Below are 23899 nucleotides of genomic sequence, written 5' to 3'. Positions count from 1 at the left end.
GTTTCCTGGCTCATGTGATTGCTTGTCATTCAGTTCAAGTTCAGATATCTGTTTTTATAGCACTAGTTTATAAGATGCACTTCAAATGGTCATATTTACAATTCGTTTTTATTTAATCTCAATCAGAAGCAAGTCCTACCACAAACTATTAAGTTCTAGACTATTTAGCAGACCAGTAGAGGACACTGCCAATGATTTAAAAATGTACATGAACATAAAAACACCAGCTGACTGCATCTGTGCAAATGATCTATGGATGGATTGTAGTAACAACAGTGAGTGACAATATTTGATCAGTATGTCTTCCTCCAACCTGCAGAGAGAGTTCAGGACAGCATGAGGTATATTATTAATACATTTTATTAATGTACATTTTAAACCAGGTTCCAAAGGTAAAATAGATCTTAGGACCAAAAATTGGGAGCTATTCTGGAGAAGAGTCAAACTGATGAATCAGCCTCTGAACCTACTTTTTAAAAGTCAATAACAAGGCTTCCTGCTTATTGTCCTTTTCCGTTTGCCACTCTTTTCTCAGACTCAGTGTTTTAGTTTTTCTTATTTAAGTCTCTGGATATAAATTATTCTTATATTGAAAACAGCTGTGTCTAATTAGAATGTTTTCAAAATTGATGAAATAAGAGGTTTACTTCCAATTTGGCTCTATTGTTAAGGGCTCTCCTATATCCACATTCTTGAACACTGGAGTAGATTTTTGGGTTTTTGAAATCTATTATTGTCATCAAGTATATTAGTAAATTTAGGTCACACACAAAAATACAAATGTTACTACTTCATTCTTAAGATTTTTCAATGCAGGAACCCTATGACAGGTGCAACATGCACATCAGAGATGCTCCTAGTACTATGAGCTAGTCTGAATTTCCAGTTTGGACCTGTATATATATATATATATATATATATATATATATATATATATATATATATATATATATATATATATATATATAAAATTCCCTTCTCACCCACCGCGGGTGGTTCTTATCCTCTGAACTCGGGTCCTCTACCAGAGGCCTGGGAGCTTGAGGGTCCTGCAGTATCTTGGCTGTGCCAAGGACTGCACATTTCTGGACTGAGATGTCTGATGTTGTTCCTGGGATCTGTTGTAGCCATTGATCCAGTTTGGGGGTTACTGCCCGAGGGCCCCGATGACCACAGGCACCACTGTGGTCTTCACCTTCCAGGCCCTCTCCAGTTCTTCCCTGAGGCCCTGGTATTTCTCCAGTTTCTCGTGCTCCTTTTTCCTGATGTTGCAGTCGCTTGGTATTGCTACATCTACCACAACAGCTTTCCTCTGTTGTTTATCCACTACGACAATGTCTGGTTGGTTTGCCCTTACCTTTTTATCTGTCTGGATCTGGAAGACCCACAGGATCTTAGCTCTGGCGTTCTCCACCATCTTTGGGGGTGTTTCCCACTTTGATCTCGGGGTTTCCAGTCCATATTCTGCACAGATGTTTCTGTACACTATGCCTGCCACTTGGTTATGTGGTTCAATGTACGCTTTCCCTGCCAGTATCTTGCACCCTGCTGTTATGTGCTGGACTGTCTCGGGGGCCTCCTTGCACAACCTACACCTTGGGTCTTGTCTGGTGTGGTAGATCTGGGCCTCTATTGCTCTGGTGTTTAGGGCCTGTTCCTGGGCGGCCAGGATGAGAGCCTCTGTGCTGTCCTTGAGACCAGCTTTTTCCAGCCATTGGTAGGATTTACTGATATCAGCCACTTGGGTTATTTGCTGGTGGTACATCCCATGTAGGGGCTTGTCCTCCCATGATGGTATCTCTGGCACCTCAACCTCCGTTCCCTGTTGTCTGAGACATTCACTGAGCACATTGTCTGTTGAGGCTTTGTCCCTGATGTATTTATGGATCTTAGTTGTTTCGTCCTGGACAGTGGTTCTCACACTCACTAGTCCTCTGCCTCCTTCCTTGTGGCTCGTGTACAGTCTCAGGGTGCTGGATTTGGGGTGGGACCCTCCATGCATGGTTAGTAATTTTTGAGTCTTAATATCTGTGGCTTTTATCTCCTCCTTTGGCCAGCTAATTATTCCAGCAGGGTATCTGATTACTGGCAAGGCATTTTTTATTTTGATCAAATTTTCCCTTACTGTTTTTTAAATCTAAAGAATTATGAGAGTTTAGCCCACAACATAATATAAGTTGTAGCTCCTAACCTACATCTGCTGCTTATATCTGATACTGTCTGTTTTTCACATTGCTTAATGATCAGATGTTAATTTGATTTCATCTCATTCCCACAAAGCTCTGAGTCAGATGTCCACGAGCGTGGTCGAGGTCTGGCAGCCTGAGGAGACCGACCCATTTGTGCCGCTTCAGGTATTTACACTTCTTTTGTATGGAGCAGAAACTATAAGTGTGTAAATTGTACCCCATAATCACCATACTCCAGCTTTCAAATGTTGATGAATGAGCGTGTGTGGTTGTGAAAGCAGTAACACTTTGCTTAGGATTTTTTAACATATAAATTCTCTTTTTGCATATTTTGGTCCTGTCATTTGGGTATCTCCTGGTGGTAGCATAAGTCCATGAGATATATATATATATAAAAAAAACTCCTGTCATTTTTGGCAATTGGCAAATGTTCTGCTGGTGTCTGTAAAACAACCTTTTTCAAGAAAAGCTCTAAACTTACATCAAAATTCTGTTATCTAGCAACCCCAAGCCGTGCCCTGCCCCTCACATGGCAACCCAGTGGCGCTCCACCCATTTCATTACAAGAAGATGTTAAGTTGCCGCTGCAGTGACTGCTGAGAAAGAAAAATGTTTTGCTGTCGGCTACAAAACAGAGCATGCGTTCATGCATTTTCTCCCAATCGCATGGAACAGAGCTGCATGGCATAATTTTATTTTTGCTTGTAAAGTCTCTGTGATGTTGCCCAAGACAACTGTAATTTATACGGATTAGTTTAGTTAGGAATCCAAAAACTGCAAAATTCTCCTATTCTTCAACACAACTCTGCAGATAATGGCGATATGATGAGAAAAGACAATACTTTATTGAGTTCCAAAGGGGGAAATTTAAAGGAACATGATTTCTTGTTGTTCAGCATGCACATAATTTGTCAGCTAGCACAAGCTAACGCTGAACGATGGCCTCTGCGAGTAGTGTGTCTCACGTTACTCACAACTGTATCGGATTTACTGTGGCAATAAATGTGACATTTAACTGGGATTGTAACTGAAAGTGACAGTCTACATCAAGAATATGCAGTGTTTGTGACAACATGTTAGACTCTCGTACATTTTTTATTCAATATAAATGTGTGTCAGATCTGCAGCATTTAATTCTCCAGTGTTTTGGCATGATGTTTGTTCAGGAGGCTCCACGTCTTCTGCTTCTAAGTAAAGTCTATAAAATAAATTTACAGGGTTTCCACCAGAAAAGATGCTGAGCCTGGTCATCAGGGCACCGGAGCGGTCCATTAGCAGACCACTGTGTTTTTGTATTGAAAGATGTTAAGTCAACAGAAAATGTTAAAATTATTCTGGGTAATTATATGTTATGCAAAGACATTACCAGTGAAATGCTCTTTAAACCAACAACTATAGAGTCTTAAAAACAACAAATCAAAACAAAAAAAACCCGTAAATTATTTGCACTTCTATTTAATTCAAATTAAGTCAACAGCTACTTTACACCCCCTAGGCTTTTGGGTCACCTTAAATGCTAATATTTTATCACTGACCAAAGATATATAAATGTAACATTTGTTTATTGAGAATATCAATGCTGCTAAATTTAATTGAATGGTTACAGAATACATAAAACAAAAGACTTTAAATTGTTTAACATTTAAATTTAAGATTTTAAGGAGCTGGCAAGTTCCTTTATAAAAGTTCAAAGAACAATCTTCATAATTAGACTGTTGTTACCACAGCAACAATGTGATGCTGTGAGTTTGAGCTCCATTCACAAATACATCTCAGTAAACTACAATTATCACTGTTTGCTTCTAGGGTTGGCTAGTTAAACTAGGCCCTCTCTTCCAGTATTTACTAAATCCATGTTGAAATGCTGTTAGTTGTGCTGATGTACTTACCAGCAAGAGGGGGCCCTGCCTCAAATTTTGCTCAAGGCTTTATGCAACCTTGGCCCAGCTCTACATCATGAGTTAAATCCACTGCACTCACTGTCTCTGCTGGGCAAGTGGTAGATTTAATTTATGTGGCTTTAGTAGCGCTTCCATTTCGTGTCTGTGAGATTATAATAACAAACAGAAACTGGTATTGTTGCCTGAACTTTAAGGAAAACGTTTTTCAGATCTCCTCGTGACCTGGGGCATTCACTCTGGCTGACTAAGTGGACAAAGCATTTGATATGCCTTGATACTTTGTGTAATTGGAAAAATAAGAATAAAAATTTAAGCTGCAAGCTTCACAGCTTAGCGCCACTCAGGCCTAATGGTGACCATAGGAGCTCCAGCGACGCCCCCCGCTCACCACCATAGACACTCTTGTGTAGGGCTGAAACGATTCCTTGAATGATTCACGTACCTCGATTATTAAAATTCCACGAGGAAAATGTATCTGCCTCGAAGCTTTATTAATTTTTATTTTATTATTTAGCGCACCGTATTCTGGTCGAGAGTTTACTTGCCAATGCTCTCACTTCCGCCTCTTGAGTTGTTGATGAAAGCTAAGTGTTATCATAATGTCCAATTTTTAAGTTTGGCCCTGGAATTTTATTGATTGATGATGATGTCTGGGTTCTCATTGTTTTTGGGGGACCAATAAGAATCCTTAAAATGCCTGACGCAATACTTGGATTACAGCAGCTCTTCTTCTCCGGGAGCTGCTGGTTCAAAGCAAATGGTGAAATGGTGGGAAGAGCACTGTGGAAATATTTATCCAGGTGAGCGGATAGACTGAGCACGGGGGGTGGCTGAGTAGTTGATGCTTATAGAAACTGCACAGTAAATTTCATATCATCCCTGTCTAAACAAAGGGGTGGCAGAGAGCATTGTGGCAGTATATGGTTGGTAGATGAGTTTCTGAATGTGACGAACAAAGGTGCCGTAAATATCCTGTTCCATCTTGCGTGTGTTCGTTCCCCCCCCCCTTGCACCCCAAAAACCCCTACTCCAGGCGATATTTCCAGTATTCTCAAAACCAAAGTTTGACAGGTATGGGGTAAGGTGAGAGGTCATCTATTATACTGACTGAAGATGAATACATAAACTAAAAGCTGGAGTATAGACAAGTTTAGAAGCATATTTGTGAGCCTGCCTCTTTATTATTAAATTGAATGTAATTTCAGATCTTTGTATAACTTTTCTTCATTCAGGTTTACTTAGAAAGTGAGCTATTAATGTTACAAGTTAATTTTCTAAACTACAGAAAAGTCACTGTTTGGGAAGCTCAAATATGAAAACTGGACTGATATTGATACCTGATAATAACACTGATGTTATGCCAGATTTACCAATATTTTATTTTATGATTTCTTTTCTTGTCTGATTACTTGATTAATCGTAAGACTAATCAATGTATGACTTGATTACTAAAATATTTGTTTACAAAAGCCCTATTCTCATGCACTTCCCGCACCTGTCTGCCAGGAGGTATGCTTCGATGTGTTTGGAAAAAAAGAACATCCGGAACGACCAGATAGCTGGTAAAGCATAGTGCAGAATAGTGCAGCTATGTGTCCACGTCTTGATTGTTATCAAGGAGATGACTATAAATGATTTTGCAGGGCCTTTTTGGTGTTACCCTGCATGCAGTGCAACTGCCTCTCCATCACGCCGATTTTACACTACAGAAGCATCTGCTCCACTTTGCCAGCGGAGCACACTATTTAGAGCACAGATATTGGTGTATCATAAACAATGAACAAGGAGAACCATGTTCCTGAACAAGGTCATTTTATTTCCACTTTGATTCCATGTTGTGTTTAGTTTTTATCCCAGTACATTTTTGGCTAACGGAGAGGAGACTGAGAGTAAATTTTATTTTTGTTTTTGGTTGTTTTGTTTATTCAGTTGACCAGTTCCAGTATTTAGTGTTCTTTTGAAAATAAAGTGTATCTACAGTATTTTTGCAGGATATCGCTTGCATTATGTCATTACCATTATATCAGTTTAAAATGGTCTTCAAACAATATTTTTGTTTATCGGAATAATTTTGAGACAATTAATTGCACAACAAAATGTGTCATCATGACAGGCATAATAATATACGATCTTGAACCCTCACCTCATAAAATGTACAAATTTCCCATATTTCAGAAAGTGAATTTCAGACACTGACTTCTAAAAAAAGCACAGTGAAGGACCACTCTCTGCAGTTGATTATTTTAATGTGCACTGACTAGTTTATTTAATGTAAGATAATAACGTATTGTGAGTTGGTCTAAAGACTTCATTGCTGTTTCAGTTTTCTTCACATCCAGTTTGTTTTGTCTGTTTCTTGGAAAAGATTTTTTTTCTCTGATGCTTGCAGCATTTTTCTTATCATTTTTCTGTAGACATTTGTGATGATTATGTAATTACGGAGCACAGAGAATACACATAGTGACAGCTTAGTGTTTACAGATAACCTGTCATGAGGCCATCACCTGACGTTTGATGCTACCTGAGGGCTGAGAACAGCAGTTTCTGTAGGACTCTTTATCAAGAGATAGTGCTGAAAATTGCAAAAAGGAAAAAAAACATTGTTTAAAAAACATTTGTGTGGTACATTTTAGTAGATTAACAAAAGATTGTATGCTGTGTTTAATGAAAATGCAGATGATGCAGTTTATGTGTTCAGTGTATTTGTTCATAAAGTGTCTTAATACTCAATCAGTATGCTACAATAATGACCATATTCATGTTAATTTAAGGGACTGGATATGTTCTGGCACTCAGAAAATTGGGGCTTGTGAAATTGTTGATATTGTTGGGTGTCATATTTAACAATGAATAGAGTTACCATCTCTGTCAATTAACACAAGTTGTGGTAAACGGAGTATGGCATTTTCTACACCTCGGCTGCTGGTTCTCTGTATCACATAGGTTAAAAGCAGGACTCTGTAGAAACCGAGTGCATGAGGAGGTAACTCATTCATTTCATTCAGGTGTGTTGTACTTGTTGAGGAATGGAGTTTGACAACATTGGTCTAATTTGAAATAAAAACAGTATTTAGTTTTCTCTTAGTTAAGCTTTAATTCTACAGGTCTCAACAGTTGCTTGTGTGAGTTTCACCTGCCACCCTGTTCCCAAATTGTCTGTATTTCTATGCTTTCTTAGAAGAAAAAAAGTCTGCTGTTTCCACTAAAATGGCTTTATTGTGCTTTTAAAATTCTTCCTTTTCATATATAAATCATTAACTTATGGTCTATTTGAAGTAGAACAGCAATGCTTTGGTCTGAATTACTCATTATTACACAGACCGTCATTTACCCTTGATCAGAGGCTTGTTTTAGAGCAACTTATTTTGCGGCTGTCTTTTTGAATGTGAAAGAGACATTTCATGCACCGTCTGTCTGACCCAAAGCAGGAGAATGAAGACAACGAACCTTTTAATGATGTAAAGAATCTTGTGGGTGAATACACTCTAGAACCGAACATTTTGCCGTACCTTCTTGCAACTTCGACAGAATTGAACTTGGGATGACAAAATTACTGCAAGGATAAAAAGGGTGGCTTTACAAAATTGATAATCCAGAAGTTCATGACCTTGTTTAGCAGTTCTGCAGCAAATCTGGTGACATAATGCACATAGGGCTGGGGGATATGAGGACAATCTAATATCCCAATATATTTTTGCTTTATCACGAAGCACAATATATATTATGACATTCTTAAATGAGCTTCAACTGTTATTTTAAACTATAGATAAACTGATGGATTATTAGCAGAGCTGGTGTTTAAATTAGCTAATCAATTACCGCTCTGTTTGCTTCGTGATCACTTATTAATAATTGCAAAATACACATCAAACCTGAAAACCCAAAACTGCTCTAAGTGTGGGCAATGTTGGAATGGTTTTGGTGCTGAATCCTGATATATAAAGTTGCGTTGTTGTCAGTTGCTATGGCAATGAGTCTATGTGTAGCATAAGGAGAGCGACAGAAAAAAAGTGACTAGTTTTGAATTATTTTTTCCATTTCATAGCACTAAATGAATTATACCTGCGTCTCCAGGTTTCACTTTAACGGACAAGTTCTAACGCGGCAGCGCGGATATGAACAGCATGTAAAAGAATAACCTCATTGGGGGGAAATAAATTTGTGGTACAACCTTTTGTGGCAAAAGTTTTGTAATATGTTTTGCAAATTACCTCTTTTTTTTGACATCCTTCTTATAAAATCCAAACCATTGCCAAATTATTGATCCAGGGCTGAACTACACTAGTTCATCTGATTCTTCATTTACCGTCTCATTCACAGCTCGCCTCAAACTCTCGCTGTCACCATGTTGTTTGTTTTCTCAGTGCAACATGATTGCCAGAATATTTTCAGGTTGGGAGGGGGTAATGGCTCGTGATGCATTCACAGGGTGTTGGATGAATCATACCAGAAATGAATTTGATGGCAAACGCTTATTATTTGAATGACAATTTATACTCGATAGTTGCAATATAGCCATTTTAGCTATGGTAAATAGAAAATATTACGATACATCGAGTATTTTCAATACATCACCCAGCCCTAAATGCATGTACAGTACGTACATGCATGACAATAACGACAATAAACATACATAATATACTTGAAAATAAACACGAAATATAGTAAAAAACATTGTTCGTTAGAATGAATGAAAATGTTTAGATACTTGAATAGCACATTTTTATAATAGAAATGTCCGAAAATATTGCCTACGAGCATAAGGTAAAGTTAATGTTAACCACAAAATTGAAAGAAAGTAAAACTCACCTTCCTATCTGTGAATGTATAATAAGGCGTACATATTAATACCTTTCTCCAACTTTCTTGTTAGAGCTTTGGATCGATGTACATCATTAGCTGTTACCTTGGGCAACCCTTGCAAGACGCTAGTGTAAAATGCCATTTTCAATAGTCCTGAAACGACCAAGCTGCTTATCCCCAAACACGGAAGCAGACGTGCAAAGAGCCCATTGACAAGAAAAGTGTTACAGGGACATTTTTATAAGCATATGTGAGCCTGCTTCTTTATTATTGAATTGAATACAATTTTCAAATTAACTTTGAAAGTGAGCTATTATTGTTACAGGTTCGTTTTCTGAATTACAGGAAAGCTATTGTTAGCTCAAATGTGAAAAATTGGACTGACTGATTAATCTTAAGAAAAATTGATAGATTACTAAAATATTTGTTTCCAGTCTGGATCAAATTGAATAAAAATTGTGGTTGGGTCTTATTGCCTACTAACTATAAAATAAATCTCTCAAGAAGTTGTGCATTGCTTGAATGAATATATTTAGATTTTATTTATGTTTTCATCGCAACAGTTTTCTTAATACCTATGTCAGACCGGTAAAAAAACAGTTGTCTGTTTTTCCAGTTTCGATATCTGGTTTCAGCTGTGTTTGGGAAGCTTTCCAACATGAGTACAGAAGTTTAGCTGATTCTGTCAGGCATAGTACGTATGCCTGATTTTCTAAAACTCCTTCTGTTGTTCGTATGATTAGATTATCAATGCTGGATTTATTAATTTTAGCTGCATGTGCATTTTGAAAACGGTTAATGTCAGAGACACTGGTTTTTCTATCGATGCTTGCAAAATGTGTGGTAGACATTAGGCAATGCAATAATACCCCAACAGACCTGTTTCTATGACCAAACTGTGATAGAAAATACATTTCCTCACATTGTTGACCTTACTTGTTTTCCTTTTATTTGCAGGTAGTGGAGGAGCGAAAGAGAGATGGTCTTCCTCTGGAAGACGGGTAAGAGCTTCTCCAATATCATGCAATTTGTGCTTCTTTTTTTTTTATCTGTTTCTGATGCATTATAGACACAAGGTACTTAGATGCAACCCTGCTTTTCATAACTAAGTTGAGCTTATGAAAAATTAGACAGGGCTCATGGGAAGTTTTTTTTTACATGCTTTTATGAGACAATGTGTGATTCCAGTTAAAAAGCCTGTGTAAAAGGTACTTTACAAGACTTCCCCAACATACAGGCTGTTGTTTATGTTAGTAAGAGAGGGGGTGTGTGACAGAGAGTTTGGGGTGGGAGGTGCATTCCAGAGACACAGAACCAAATTCCTGACTAATTTTAGAACTCTTTGAAAAAAATAGCCAAAAAAGTGGAGAAGTTCTGTCTCTCTGGTGTTTTTTCTTCCTCACAAAATAGATGTTATATCAGAACGTAAAAAGCTTGTCTTGTAAGTGGTTATCACAGTGAAAGGTTGGAAACATCATCACAATGTCTGGTTGTTGATTCTAGATATTTCAGTCTTTTCTCTTTGTGTTTCCAGGAAGATAAAAAAGGGGCGAAAGAGTAGTGCATACTGCCTTTCACATAGAGGAAGTGGTTATGTAAAGTCTTACCATGACGTTATACTCAGCGTGTGCTGCTTTAGAACTGATCATTTTCATGAATTTTTGAATTTGTCACATCTGCAGTAGTAAGAATCATGATAAATTAATAAGATTAATATTCAGCCTTTACTGATATGGTTTTGTAAAAAAAAAAATATGTACAAAGTTTAGTACTTATAAAAGTCTGGTTAACTTAAAGAACTTGTCTGACAATTTTTCAGCTTAGATGATAAGGTGTATCTGGTTCTATATATCAGCTGAACAGAGTGAGAATATGTCTGGTTTTAATTCCAGGTGCATTGGTCTGTATCTTAATCTAAAGCCAGACAGAGATGTGGGCTGTGAGGCCTCTCCTATGTGGGTTATCAGCCACTGACCAGGCCTCCTATATCCCTCTCCCAGCCAAAAGAGCTAATCAGGAAGCACAGAGAGAGGTTAATGGCATTTCCATCTGTGCTGGGCCTCTCTCTGTGTGTGTGACCCTTTTTCACATTTTTGATATATAGTCATTTGAAGCAAGTTCTTTTAGACCTGATTTTGGCCTGTTGTGTTTTCTTATGCAAACATTTGTGTGAATAATGGCTGGCCTACACTCTTCTTCTCCTAACCTATCCCCTGTGGCACCGTTAAGGTCACTGCTGCCACCAACGTTGTTTGACTTGTATCCCAGGGATCAAATGGCACCAAACACAAGTTATTTTTGTACTGAGCAGTGGTCAGAACTGGTGTGTTAGAGTACAGAGCAACAGTTGTTGGTAGATTGGTAGGGTTTTTTTTTCAAAGGGAATGTGCTGAGTTACTCCCATGTAAAGAAGGACCAGAAACACATGAATTAATGCACGGTAATAGTTTCCATCGCTTAGTGTGTTTTACAAAAGTTTTCTTTCTCCTCAAACTTTTTCTCATTTTCTGGAGCACCAACAACAAACTTCAATACATTTTGTTGATACGGTATTATAATTTGTTGTTCAAGACTTTGTCTGGACCATTCTTACCTGTGTTTGGCTTCATCCACCTTTCTGTCAACTTCAATCATCGTCCATATCCCTGCTGAAGAAAAACATTGATGGTGTCTCCTCCAGGTGTCACCATGGTGATGGTGTATTTGGGGACTTAACAAAGCTTTAATCCCTTCAGTGACACACAAGGTTTTCCATGCAGGCCAGAGCAAAACGTTTTGGATTCATTTGGCCAAAATGTTTTAGGCAAACTGTACAGAGACAGGGCAACACAGAGACAAACAATCATGCATACACACACTCACACCTAAGGAGAATTGAGACAGACTATTCAACCTGGCAGGCACGTTTTTGTACTGTGGGAGGAAACCAGAGTACCTGGAGAAAACCCATCTATGCACAAACAAAACATGTGAACAACATGCAGAGTTTCCTGGGCGGGGATTCAAACCCAGAACCTTCTTGCTGCAAGGCAACGGTGCCACCAATTGCACCACTGTGCAGCCCCCTCTGAGTTTTGTGCCTAAATTAATGAATGGCTATAGCAGTTATTGAGATAAAGCATCCAAATAAAGCTCTGGATGCTTTATTTTCTTTACTGACACCCAGTGAAGCTTTGCAAAAGGAGACGGCATCACTTTACTTTCACATCTGACCACTCAATGCTTATCTACTCAGTTTTTCCCTCTGAGGAGAAGTATTTGAAGTTATATTGCTTGACAAGTTAAGAATTAACGAGCATTTACACTTCGAGATGGTTAGCGTTAGCATTCTTCACCAACACACACATTTCCAGACTTTTTCTTTATGTATTTTATTTCGCAGCTGAACATTTGCAGTCTTATGTTGTTGCAGAGGCTTTCGGTGTTCAGAGGGTCTAATGCAAATAGTTTTAAATATATTGTTTGAAAATTAGGTGGAGACATTTAAAAAAAAAATAGTAAAAATCTTTCCATCATAAAATTTAAACTTATGTTTAGTAAGAACTAGAATGAAAATTAAAATATGGCTGACAGAAAAAAAATGTTAGATGCTGAATGAACTTGGTCAATATATTTTGATATATCAATATATTTCTCAAATTCACAATCAAATGTAAACTTGAGAAAAGGAGCACAATATAAATTTCTTGAATTAATAAAACAGTATTCATTAGGGCCAATGTGGTAGCCTTTTGTAACCCTTCATAACTTTGCAATACCAATGCTTTCTGTGTATATGCACACTTGGTTTCATCTGCATGTAAGCTGCTGATGGTGGAGAGGCAGTTTATCTGAACCAAGGGTTTAGTGCTTGCAGGCTCAAACTGAAAAGGTGCAGAGTGGCTGCGACATCATGTCAGTCACTTCCTCTACTGTAGTCCTGCATCTATAGCTGACCCCACTGCAGTGCAGGAAGTTGTGGTAGAGGATATGAGAAACATAATACTAACTGTTGTCTTCACTGTAACTGCTCAAGAAGAAAAACACAGATTAATGTTCCTGTGCCCACTATCCTTTGTGTTTAGTTTTATTATGATAGTTTTTGTTTTTTTTTCTCCAGTAAATTATGCTTCATCTGGTAATTTTCTTTCTTATTGACGAGCTCACTATAGTTATGATAAAATCTGCTGATTTAGTTGCAGTTAAAATTTTGCATTATTTATTTTTGCACTAGATTTGTGAGGATTGTGAAACATCTTTAACTGCAAAGAATGCATTGAACTTCTTTCAGCCTTGCTTTTGAAGCCACTTTCAACTTTATGTAGAAGCTGGCTTTAGGAGTTTCACAGTGATAAAAGAATAAAACTGTTCTTAGTAAAATGTAGTTCCTGATCATAGTGTCATGTTGATCAGTTTATTGGGCTTTATAAAGAGGGAAAACATAAACCATTGAACTTCCGCTTTCATGTGTTGGTCTTCAGCTGTCTTTCGTCTCTTCATTGTCTGTTCACAGAGGTGCTCAATGACATGAAACACACAGGTACCAGAAATACAGTTACAGATTATTAAAATGTTACTAAGATGAAGGGCAAAAAAAATGGCAATGGTGGTTACATAAAATAAAAATAAACTGAGGTTGGATAATTAATGTCCAGTTATTCTACTTAGATATTGTTGAGCTCAATAAAAACTTTGTGAGGGAAACTTTCCTTGAGTGCTCAAAACTTGAATAAACAGCAGTAATTACTAAAATAACCAGTTTTATTCCTGATTCATGCAAACTTGATCACGTTTCAACACAAAGAGCCAAGACCACATAAAATCTTTCTCCGTATTGTCACGACACTCTCACTGCGCATCTAGTTTGAGTGAAAGGTGATGTGCATGAGCATGTCAAGGTGCAAAACCTAAGAGATGCAGTCGTCATAGGCTCCAATCTTTCAATAACTGAAAGATTAACGTGTAGTAAAGTGGAGCACAGTCTTGAGTTAAAAAAAAAAGCCACTTTAAACTGTTGAGAAGGCAACGCTTAGCCTGGCAGGGGGCAAGCAAAGCCTGTTGGCCTGTCAAGCATATGATGCACTGGGGGAAATGTGTCATACCTTTAACTTAACTTGAGCTGCAGTCATCATTGTATTTTTAGTGTTTGCCAACGTTCAAATTACAAAATTACACTATCTTTTACAATAGCAATGGATTGTGTCTGTCTAAATTGTGTTTAGGAGTGAGTGATTGTTTGTCCTTTTGTGTATCTGTGTCATCATGCAATGAACTAGTGAGCTGTCCTCAAAGGAAAACCTAATAATACAGAGCTAACATTTAGATCTACTAACTAACTCAGTTCTATGACTACCTGCCTTGCTTAGAGACACATCAGTGGCAGGTGAAATGTGAGTTGCTTGGTGTCTTTCAAGTGTGAAACTGATTCTTAAAGAAAGCTAACCATAAATAATTTATGTTTAACACTTTTTGTGTGTGTTTTCTTTTGAACAGTTCCTCTACATATACACAAGAGAATGGGATGCCTCTGCATATTCAGCCCCCAGTGTTGGATTTTGGGACACAGTAAGTGCTGCTTTCGTTGAGCACATACTTCACCTGCCTGCTGAGCCTGGAGCTGCCTGGCCCCGTTAGCAGAGCTACGCTGCTCCGAAAACTCTCGAGTATATTTCGAATAAGCCTAATTTTGCATGAAATAATTGCATAGATGAAGCTATGATGGCTACTTTGTAGCCCAAAAATGTCTTAAAATGACTTTTTGTGACAAATTAATTGTGTACTCACTTCTATTCACTGCTGCTGATGCAGTGCGATAGAAGCCATCTTGCCCAGGTCTGGAGATGAGGCAGGTGTCAAAGACAAATGTCTATGGGAGGTAGGGCATGCAGGCTAGGGTGTGTTCTGCCCTTTCAAAATAAAAAAAACAAAGCTAAAAAGTCAGGGTAATCAATTTTCTCTTTTAACCAGATGTCCAGTATTATTTGTTTCTCATAGGAGCATTACTGAAACTGATTTGTGGCGGACAGAAAATACTACAGTATTCAGTGTAAAATGATCAAGATTGTCTGACTGCAGACTGTATAATCTTTGTGTGATACCCTCGGTAAGCCGGGCGGAAAGAACTTCCGGGTCAGACCAGTGGTTAAAAGTGAAATCACAAAAATCAAAATTGAGCGCTCGTTATCATTATTTTCCATTTTTGTTTTGTGCACTAAATGAGACTACTCAGGTCCGTGTATTTCAGGTAATTCATTTTCAATTGAAATGAAAAAAAAAAAAAAAACTAAAGTAGACCTGTTTTTTGTTTATTGAGCCAAAATTAGAAATCAGATTATTTGTTGAAGATTTGAGATTTCCAAAAACAACAAAATCTAATGTTTAGATTTTTATGCTTGGAAGCTCATTCCCTTTCACATAACCGGAAAAGCCGGTTTATGACATTTCTGTGACATTCGGTAAAAAATGGTTTACTTATTTTAGCATAACTCTGGTTACTTGGCCTATTAACAGATTTTAAAAACTGGTGTGTATTTTATAATGTGCATTTAAGCACACTTTGAAAGGGACTGGGGGAGGCGGAGTCTTGCTGCTACGCTGTCACAAACCTGACATGTTAAAAAGACGATATAAGCCTATGGTTTATTGTGTCAATATTCACGGGTGAAAAATCGATACCTTACAAGGGTGGAAAAAATTTATAAATATCATAGAATCAATATAATTATAAAGCTTTTGAAAACTTCTGGCTCGTGGTGTAATATGATATCTGTAGCTCCAGATAGTTAAGTGTATCACCTTGATACATTTCATGTATGAAACATGAAATTGTTGCATCTACTCCACAAAACCTCACAAAGGCACCAAACGTTTTTGTGATTGATCATCGGGTGTCCTACCATACCCAATGGTCAAATGATGACATCACTTAGGCCAAGCCCCCTGAGAACAGGAAGTGTCGTGTTTTACTGTGAACAGTTGCTATTTTACCCCTTTGACCCAGAGTCAGAAGACATGTTGGTGTGTTGTGGATTCCAACCCCAATTGGTTTTGATGGAGCAGGTGGGTGTGGGAATGTGGTGAAGTGCAATATGTTTGCCTCTGAATCCCACAATTTTGAGCCGACCTGATCCAAACTCACGAGCATGGATCATTACCTACCCGCAGACCGGAATCTATAACAAACTTTGGTGGATGTGGCCTCATTTCTCTATAGCGCACCCTAGAATACTTTAAACCAGGGGTTCCTAAAGTCGGTCCTTGAGGGCCGGCTTCACATTTTAGTTCTCTCCCTGGTGGTACCAACAGCCCTTTCAGGATATCAATGTTGTTCTTAGGCCTTCTAACGAGTCATCATTTGATCTAGGTCAGGGGTTTTCAAAGTATGAAAGGGTGAGCCCCCCTCCAAGGAGCACAATGCCTCTAAAGAGCCCAACAATATTGAAATGTAATTTGACTCCATTGTGCCCCCTCAGTTATTCCATCAGCATATGTCCTCACTACAGCACCTCTGGCTCTCTTGACCTAATCAAGATGACTTTGTGTTGGATGACAGATAACAAGGTGGTCTCACTTGCTTTAAAGTCCTAAGAGTTTTCAATGGAGGGCATGGCCATGGTGCTGTAGCAAAATGACAGGTCACGCCGTTACATACGTTTGACTCTACATTCCAGTTTCGAGCTGAGCTGCACTAAACTCACTAGGATGCACCCTTATCCAACCCCAGACAGGAATCCATAACAATCCTTGTTGTGTGTATCCTAATTTCTCTACAGCGCCCTCTAGAATATTTTAAAAAGTCAGCCCCAAGTCTTGGTTTAACCCAGAATTATGAAACTTGGTACACATCTGTACCTTGTCAAGATCTACAAAAAAGTTTCTTGGAGTCATGGTCCAAACCCAACAGGAATTCCGCCATTTTGGATCAAAGTCGCCATCATGTCCATTTTATTGATGTCGTGTCTGATCGAACTTGTCCTACAGCATTTGACCTTAAGACTTCAAAATCACTCATCACATTCTTGAGACATAGTAGGTCAAAAGTTATCCTACAATTATTTTGTACATAAAAGCATGTGGGTGTGGCTAAGTGTCAAACTTTGACTATTTGCCATGAAACATCAAGGTGCAATAGCTTCCCACAAGCAAGGTCAGAACTACATCAGACTTTCCATGTCTCAATATAGACCAGCCCTGATCACATCCACATAATCTATTGGTGACATTACCTAAGCCCTACCCCTTTCCAACAGGAAACCATCTGTTTTTTGTCCTGGATGTTTTACTTTTTGCTCTATCATTCATATGGGTTTAATCCTGTGCCAAGTGACATAAAATGACATGATGATGAACTCTGTCAATATTGGCTGCGGTCAAAACCGTGTGGACGTGGCAGAAAGGAGAATTTCTCTTCCTCACCGTTTGCATACGATTGTCTCTAAATCATACATGCATCATTCGATTCATGTCCAACTTATGATCGACTCTTGTGAATCTCTACAGAACCCAATAGCATTACATTGTAATTTGACTTAGTTAATCCATCAGCAATATCTCCTCAATACATCGACGGACCTGCATCAAATTTTGAGTGCGTTGTCATTGAGCGCAGCTAAACGCAGCATTGCGTATCGCCTGGCAGATGGGGGGGTACTGTGCAAGAGCGTCTGTGGTGGCGAGCAGGTGGCGGTGCTGGAACCCCGCGGTGGCCAATAGGCCTGAGCGGCGCTGAGCTGTGAGGGCTGTTCGAGGCTGCTTGCAGCTTTTTCTCTTATCATCAGATTGTAAACTCATATTTTATAAAATAAACAGGAATAAAATGTATTCATAAAAATTTACTTATTAGAACAACAAGCAAGCAGATATTCAGCTCATGTTTGAGGAATCATGAACAGATATTCTTTTAATTTAAGTGTAAATTAAAAGAATATCTTAATTTAGATGGTGAAGAAGACAATGCCTGGAGGAGGAAGAGGATCACTGGGAGATTCAGGAATCTCCATCCAAAGCTGGAGCTATCCCATCTGAAACAATAAAAACTAATAAAAACAAATCACGCTACATGTAAGAAGCCAATCTAAGGCAAGAATATATTTCACATACAAGAAAAAAAAAAAGAATTTACAAAATTGAAAACATCTTTGAGGAAGGGAATATTAGTACCATATTTTCCGGACTATAAGTCGCTCCGGAGTACAAGTCGTACCAGCCATGAAATGTGAAAAGACTATTAAAATATTATGAGAAATACATGTTTTTAAGAAGTACTAACCCCTAGTTAAATGGATAACAAATAAATAAAATAATTAACATGTCCATGAAAACATATTAGATATGATTTCATATAGATATTTAATTCAAATCTAAAACATAGATTTACTGAACTCGTAGTCCAGGTTTCGTTCTCACGCTGTGAGGAGTTCCCTAAAATGAAAGTAAAGTCTCACTCAGAGACAAACAGGAAGTGAGAACAGTTCAGTTCAAATTTAAAATGTCTGTTGAATGGCTTTCGACACACTTTTCTGATTCCCATGTTGCTTTGCAATAATAGGAAAGTGTAAAACAAAGGTTGAAATGCAAAAGCATCCATGTCTGTGAGGATTGATTTAGATTTATGCTGTACAAAGTAATTATATTTAAATACTTTTTAAAATCTGCATTGGAGTCCATGCCTCCAATATTGTTTTGCGTTTTCTTTGTTTTTACTGAACTTATTCCAATATGGCATTCTAGTATAGCTAATCAACAATTCTGAAACAAAAATACTGTTATGCATGTAAAACTGATTTAAATTAGGAAACTATTATTTAAATCTCTAAGCTCACGAGGAAGTCTAAAAAAAGAAGTATTTAATGCTGTTTTGAAATTATGTAAATTTATTTTAAGTTTTCTGAAACTTTTACTCTGCAATGCAAGTCTGTTTGAAACTTGAAACATATTTATTAAAAACTTGTCTACATGAGCTCAGCTAAAATTTATAGCTCTGAAGTTAGAAATACTGCAGGCCAACAGTATAGAGCTTTGGAACTGATGTCACTGCGTGTGATGTTTACGTCGCTCAGCGCCAACTTGTATGGCCACATAAAAAAACAAACTTTCTTCCGCCATTTTCATTGTGTTACCGAACGCAGTGAAGTTGTTTTCAAGTTGGATATTAGATATCCGCGCTCCGCAGAGTAAGGGGCGTTTGGTTCAAAGTTGATTCGATTTATGAACGTTAATTCCAGCCAGCTGTTCTCTACCGCTCCCTCCTCAAGCACTCGGAGGTTTACATAGGGACCGTCAATTTCTGAACCATACACCTGTAAATAAATGCCTTGCCTTATGACCAACAGATACAAAAAAGTGGTAATTCATGTTGTTACACGAGGCACACTATCCTCTATTAAAATTTTAAGTGACTGACTGATGACCTGCCCAGGGTGTACCCTGCCTCTCGCCCGGAACATTAGTTGGTGATAGGCACCAGCACTTCTCGACCTCACTAGGGACAAGGGTGTAAGAAAATGAATGGATAAATCATTTTAATATTAAATGATTTGGACCATGACTCCAATATTTTCTTCAATAGCTTCCAAGTCATGTGCCCCATTAACTCAAAAACAGTGTGACATTATTCTACAAGACTGTAGAGATGAAGCACACTCATCTTTATTACATTTTGACCACTTTTTTTATTTAACTAATTTAATATTTTAAAAAAATGTTCATAAAATGTATTACCTCAGACGATCATCACATTTGTTACCTGCAATGTTCAACTACATAAAATTCTAGGACAGAATCTATTTCATTACATGTTCACTTCTTACCAAAAATATGTTAAATACAACAAATATTAACTTAAAGTGTGATCTATTTCATAACATTTACCTTTACTGTTTACTCTTGTTTACTTAAAATGGGATTCATTTCATCACCTGTATACATGCAACTTGAAGTGCTTGAATCAAATGTTTCATGAATGTTTGCCACATTAAATTATGAAGAGAAAACAGCCACTTCCAACTGTACACATATTCCAACACAAATGGTTCATGTTTCTCTTCAGAGTCCAACCTTGCTGAGCTCCTCTCCTGGGGTTCCATACGTTGGTTTGCCTTGAAGAGGACACATCGGTATTGATACTGTGAATTTGATTACACCAGTAAAATAGTTTACTTCACAATAATGGAATAACCTCAATGTCCACTGACAAAACTCGGACTATGCTACATAAAAAATATACGTCCAAGCAAACAAGGTTGACCCACTTAAATGAACTCATTGTAACTGAACATGTGTACACCTGGAGAAAATTATAGCAAAAAATGAAGACACACCAACAAAGCGAATTTAGACCAGAATGGATATCTAAAAATCTGGATCAAACTTGGGATGTGGGGGAACGTGATATCAGGACATCTCACGGCTGATATCCAGGCCTTTCGTCTCCCTTTCATTAGCTCCGATAGCTTAGCCCCAGGAAAACAGTGAAAATAAAGTTTGCTTTCCATCTTTTTACTGTTTCGGTCATATGATCAGACATCACACCCAATAATGCAGCAAGTTTGTACCATTGCCAAATTATTTTAAGTAACTTACATTCAAAAATTCTAAATATCTGTGAGACAGTCGTTTTCTCAGTTATGTTTATGCCCATACAAGATGGCGCTCATATCTCTACTGTAGAGATGAGTTCAGGCACGAGTTCAGGCATGTCCAAAGTCCAGCCCGGGGGCCAATCACGGCCCGCGGTCAGGTTTCAAACGGCCCGCCTGCACTGTTAAACAGAATAAACCATAAAACTTGAAACTGTAATTCCTCCTTTCACCAAATAGTGACAGCACCATTTTAATACCATCAGTCTCTGCATCCGTGCCGCAAACTCCTCTCTGCTCATTTCTGCCATGGTCACAGCAAAGAAAACAAGGAAAGTTGACAGTGAGGAAAGTTCCCATCTCGCTTTCAAGAGAGATGGGAATTACAATACTTCTTTGCTGAAAATCAAGGCTTGTCTAATTTGTAATGAGACGGTTGCCTTGTTTAAGGATTTCAACGTAAAGAGACACTACCAGACTAAACATGCTAACACAGACGACAAGCTAACAGGGCGTGACCGTGCTGAAAAAATGAAGCAGCTCCAAGCTGCACTGGCATCACAAAAGTGATTCTTCACGCGGGCCTGAGTCAAAAGAAAATACCACTAAAGCAAGCTACGAAGTGGCCATGTTAATAGCTAACCATGGCAAACCTATTACTGAAGGTGCATTTATCAAAGACTGTTATGAAAATGGTGGAGAACATTTGCCCTGAAAAGAAGCAAGATTTTGTGAATGCTTGCCTGGCACGTAACAGTGTGGCACAAGGAGTTGAGGACATTTCATCGGATATTCAGAGACAACTTGGGGACAGGGGAGAGGCTTTTGATTATTTTTCATTACCCTGCGATGAAAGCACAGATGCATCTGACACTGCACAGCTGCTGATTTGTTTAAGAGGAGTTGACAACAATATGAACATATCAGAGGAGCTGCTGGACCTTCAAAGTATGAAAGACCAAACCAGAGGATCGGATTTATTTGTTTGTTTGTGAAGCTGTTGATGATATGACACTACTATGGAGTAAAGTTTCTGGGATCATTACCGATGGTGCGCCTGCCTTGGCTGGTGAGCAAAGTGAGTTGTCCACACTGATCTGCAATAAAGTCAGCGAAGAAGGAGGTAGTGCCATTAAACTTCACTGTATGATTCACCAGCAGGCTCTCTGCACCAAACATCTCAAATTTTATCATGTTATGAAATCAGTGGTAAAGACAATCAATTCTATGCGCTCTAAAACACTATACCACCGACAATTTCAGCAGTTCTTGATTGACATCCAGGCTGAATACGGAGACGTAATGTATCACAACGACGTGAGGTAGCTAAGTTAGGGGTCCCCACTGCAGCGTTTTTTTTTGCATCTCGTCCTTGTTAGTCTTCAAGGACCAGATGCAGTGGTGAGCCAGCTATACGCTGACATCAAGGCCTTTGGAACCAAGCTGCAACTTTTCCAAAGACACTTGTCCCAAACAGAGCCCTACACCACGCAGTTCATTTTGTCAATGACCAAAGAGGTCATTGACAGGTTCCCACAGGACAAAGTTGGTGCGCAAATGAAGAGTTATGCAACAGCTATCGCATCTCTTTCTGTGGAATTTAACAAACGCTTTCTGGGTTTTGCAGTTATTGAAAAGGACATGCTGCTTTTCTCCCTTCTCCGTGGACCCTGATGATGCTCCTCCACAGTTGTATCTGGAGCTCATTGAGCTGCAGTGTGTCGATGAATGGCATGGCAAACACCAGCAGCTTTCTCTTGTTGACTTTTACTGAAAGCTGGATAAAGACAAGTTTCCAGAAATGCAAACATTTGCTAAAAAAATGCTGAGCTTATTCGGCTCCACATATTTGTGTGAGAAGACATTCTCTATCATGAACTTAAACAACAACCAACTGAGGTCAAAACTAAGTGACTCCCTCTTGTGACATTTTACGCATTTCAACCACTGCCCTCAAACCAGACCTGACCTGAAATCCAGATCTGAGTATCATCCTTCATTAGTGTCAGCAAGTTATTCGTTTCTTGATCAATCTGAAATTGAGTATTTTGAACGGTAACATCTCTCACTATCAACAGTGAAAAGCCAAAAGAACATTTATATACTTGAATTTATGGCACTTATTTTTATTAAACTCTTGAGTAAGATTTGGTTATTACTGTTGATGTTATGAACCTGTAGATGTGACACAAACTATTATTTTCTGAAAGATATTGTAAATGACAAGAGCAAAATTCACTTGTTTTAAGATTTAATAATAGACAACTTTGCATTGCTTATTACTCCTGTTTAAAATGTTCATGAGGCAAAGATATTTTTAAACTCATGTAAATTTAAGGTATTTCATACAGTTTGCTCAATGTTATCTGACTCTCCAGATATGAATGAAAGGTAGAATTTGTGTTTTTAGAGTTGTTCACATCTGCCTGAGTGGCTTATATTTGGTTATTTTGTGATTTGAAAAATAAAGATAATTGTTACATAGACATAGAAACAAAGCAAAGGGGGGGGGAAACCAAAATTTTAGTTGACTATTATGCTGAATTGACAGGGAATCTCTCAATGTGCCAAATTTTTAAAAATGTGTTGGCAGAATCATGCACAACATCCCTTTGTTGTTCAACAAATTTCTTTACTGACTTGAATGATCTTCTATCTCTCATATGCATTGATTATGATTGTTTAATAATTGTTGGTGATTTCAATATTTCATGTGGACAAACCTCATGACAGAGGGGCAAAAAAGCTCTCTAATATTTTAGAAAATTTTGGTTTAACACAACATGTCAAACAAGCAACACACACTCAAGCACACACACTGGACCTGGTTGTAACTGACGTCGCCCTGTCGGATCACTTTGCTGTCATCTTTGAAAGTTCTTTATTCTTTAACCTGATCCAGAAGCTGCTGCTCCTGTTCTCACTAAAACCAGGAAGACAGAGACATAACACCAGTTTTAAAGTCCCTCCACTGACTCCCTGTAGCTCAAAGAATAGATTTTAAAATACTGTTGTTAGTTTATAAATCACTGAACGGTTTAGCACCACAATACATCAAAGATCTGCTGTTGTTGTATCAACCTTCCAGACTCTCAGGTTCTGGTTCTGGTTCTGCTCTGCATCCCCAGAACCAGAATCAAAAGAGGAGAAGCAGCTTTCAGCATCTGTGCACCAAAAATTTGGAACAAACTTCCAGAAAACTGTAAAACAGCAGAAACCCTGACTTCCTTTAAATCTCAACTAAAAACACACCTGTTTAGAATTGTTTTTGAAATGTAATATGTAACAATGTATTGTTTATTCTATGTTGCATGAGTTTGTGTTTTTGTGTTTATGATGTAAAGCATTTTGAAATGCCTTGTTGCTGAAATGTGCTATACAAATAAAATTGGATTGATTGTTTGATTGATTGAACAGATTGGCGAGCAAGTCCTCAATCCATGAGTGAGTT

The 23899-nt window shown here is 38.1% G+C and overlaps 1 protein-coding gene across 3 annotated transcripts in view; it reads left to right on the top strand.

The window, feature by feature from the left end:
* tmem131l (transmembrane 131 like) overlaps positions 1 to 23899 on the top strand; it is a 49769-nt gene that overhangs the window by 502 nt on the left and 25368 nt on the right. For all 3 annotated transcript variants that reach the window (XM_055023100.1, XM_055023099.1, XM_055023098.1), the window contains exons 2-4: positions 2281 to 2354; positions 9851 to 9894; positions 14366 to 14437. In XM_055023100.1, coding sequence (XP_054879075.1) covers positions 2281 to 2354; positions 9851 to 9894; positions 14366 to 14437 — 190 coding nt within the window. The remainder of the gene's footprint in view (positions 1 to 2280; positions 2355 to 9850; positions 9895 to 14365; positions 14438 to 23899) is intronic.

Source organism: Poeciliopsis prolifica, unplaced genomic scaffold (assembly GCF_027474105.1).
Source record: "Poeciliopsis prolifica strain line A6 unplaced genomic scaffold, Auburn_PproV2 SCAFFOLD095, whole genome shotgun sequence".
NCBI classification, from domain to species: domain Eukaryota; kingdom Metazoa; phylum Chordata; class Actinopteri; order Cyprinodontiformes; family Poeciliidae; genus Poeciliopsis; species Poeciliopsis prolifica.
Note: the sequence above shows the minus strand (reverse complement) of the source record. Positions and strands in the feature narration are given on the sequence as shown.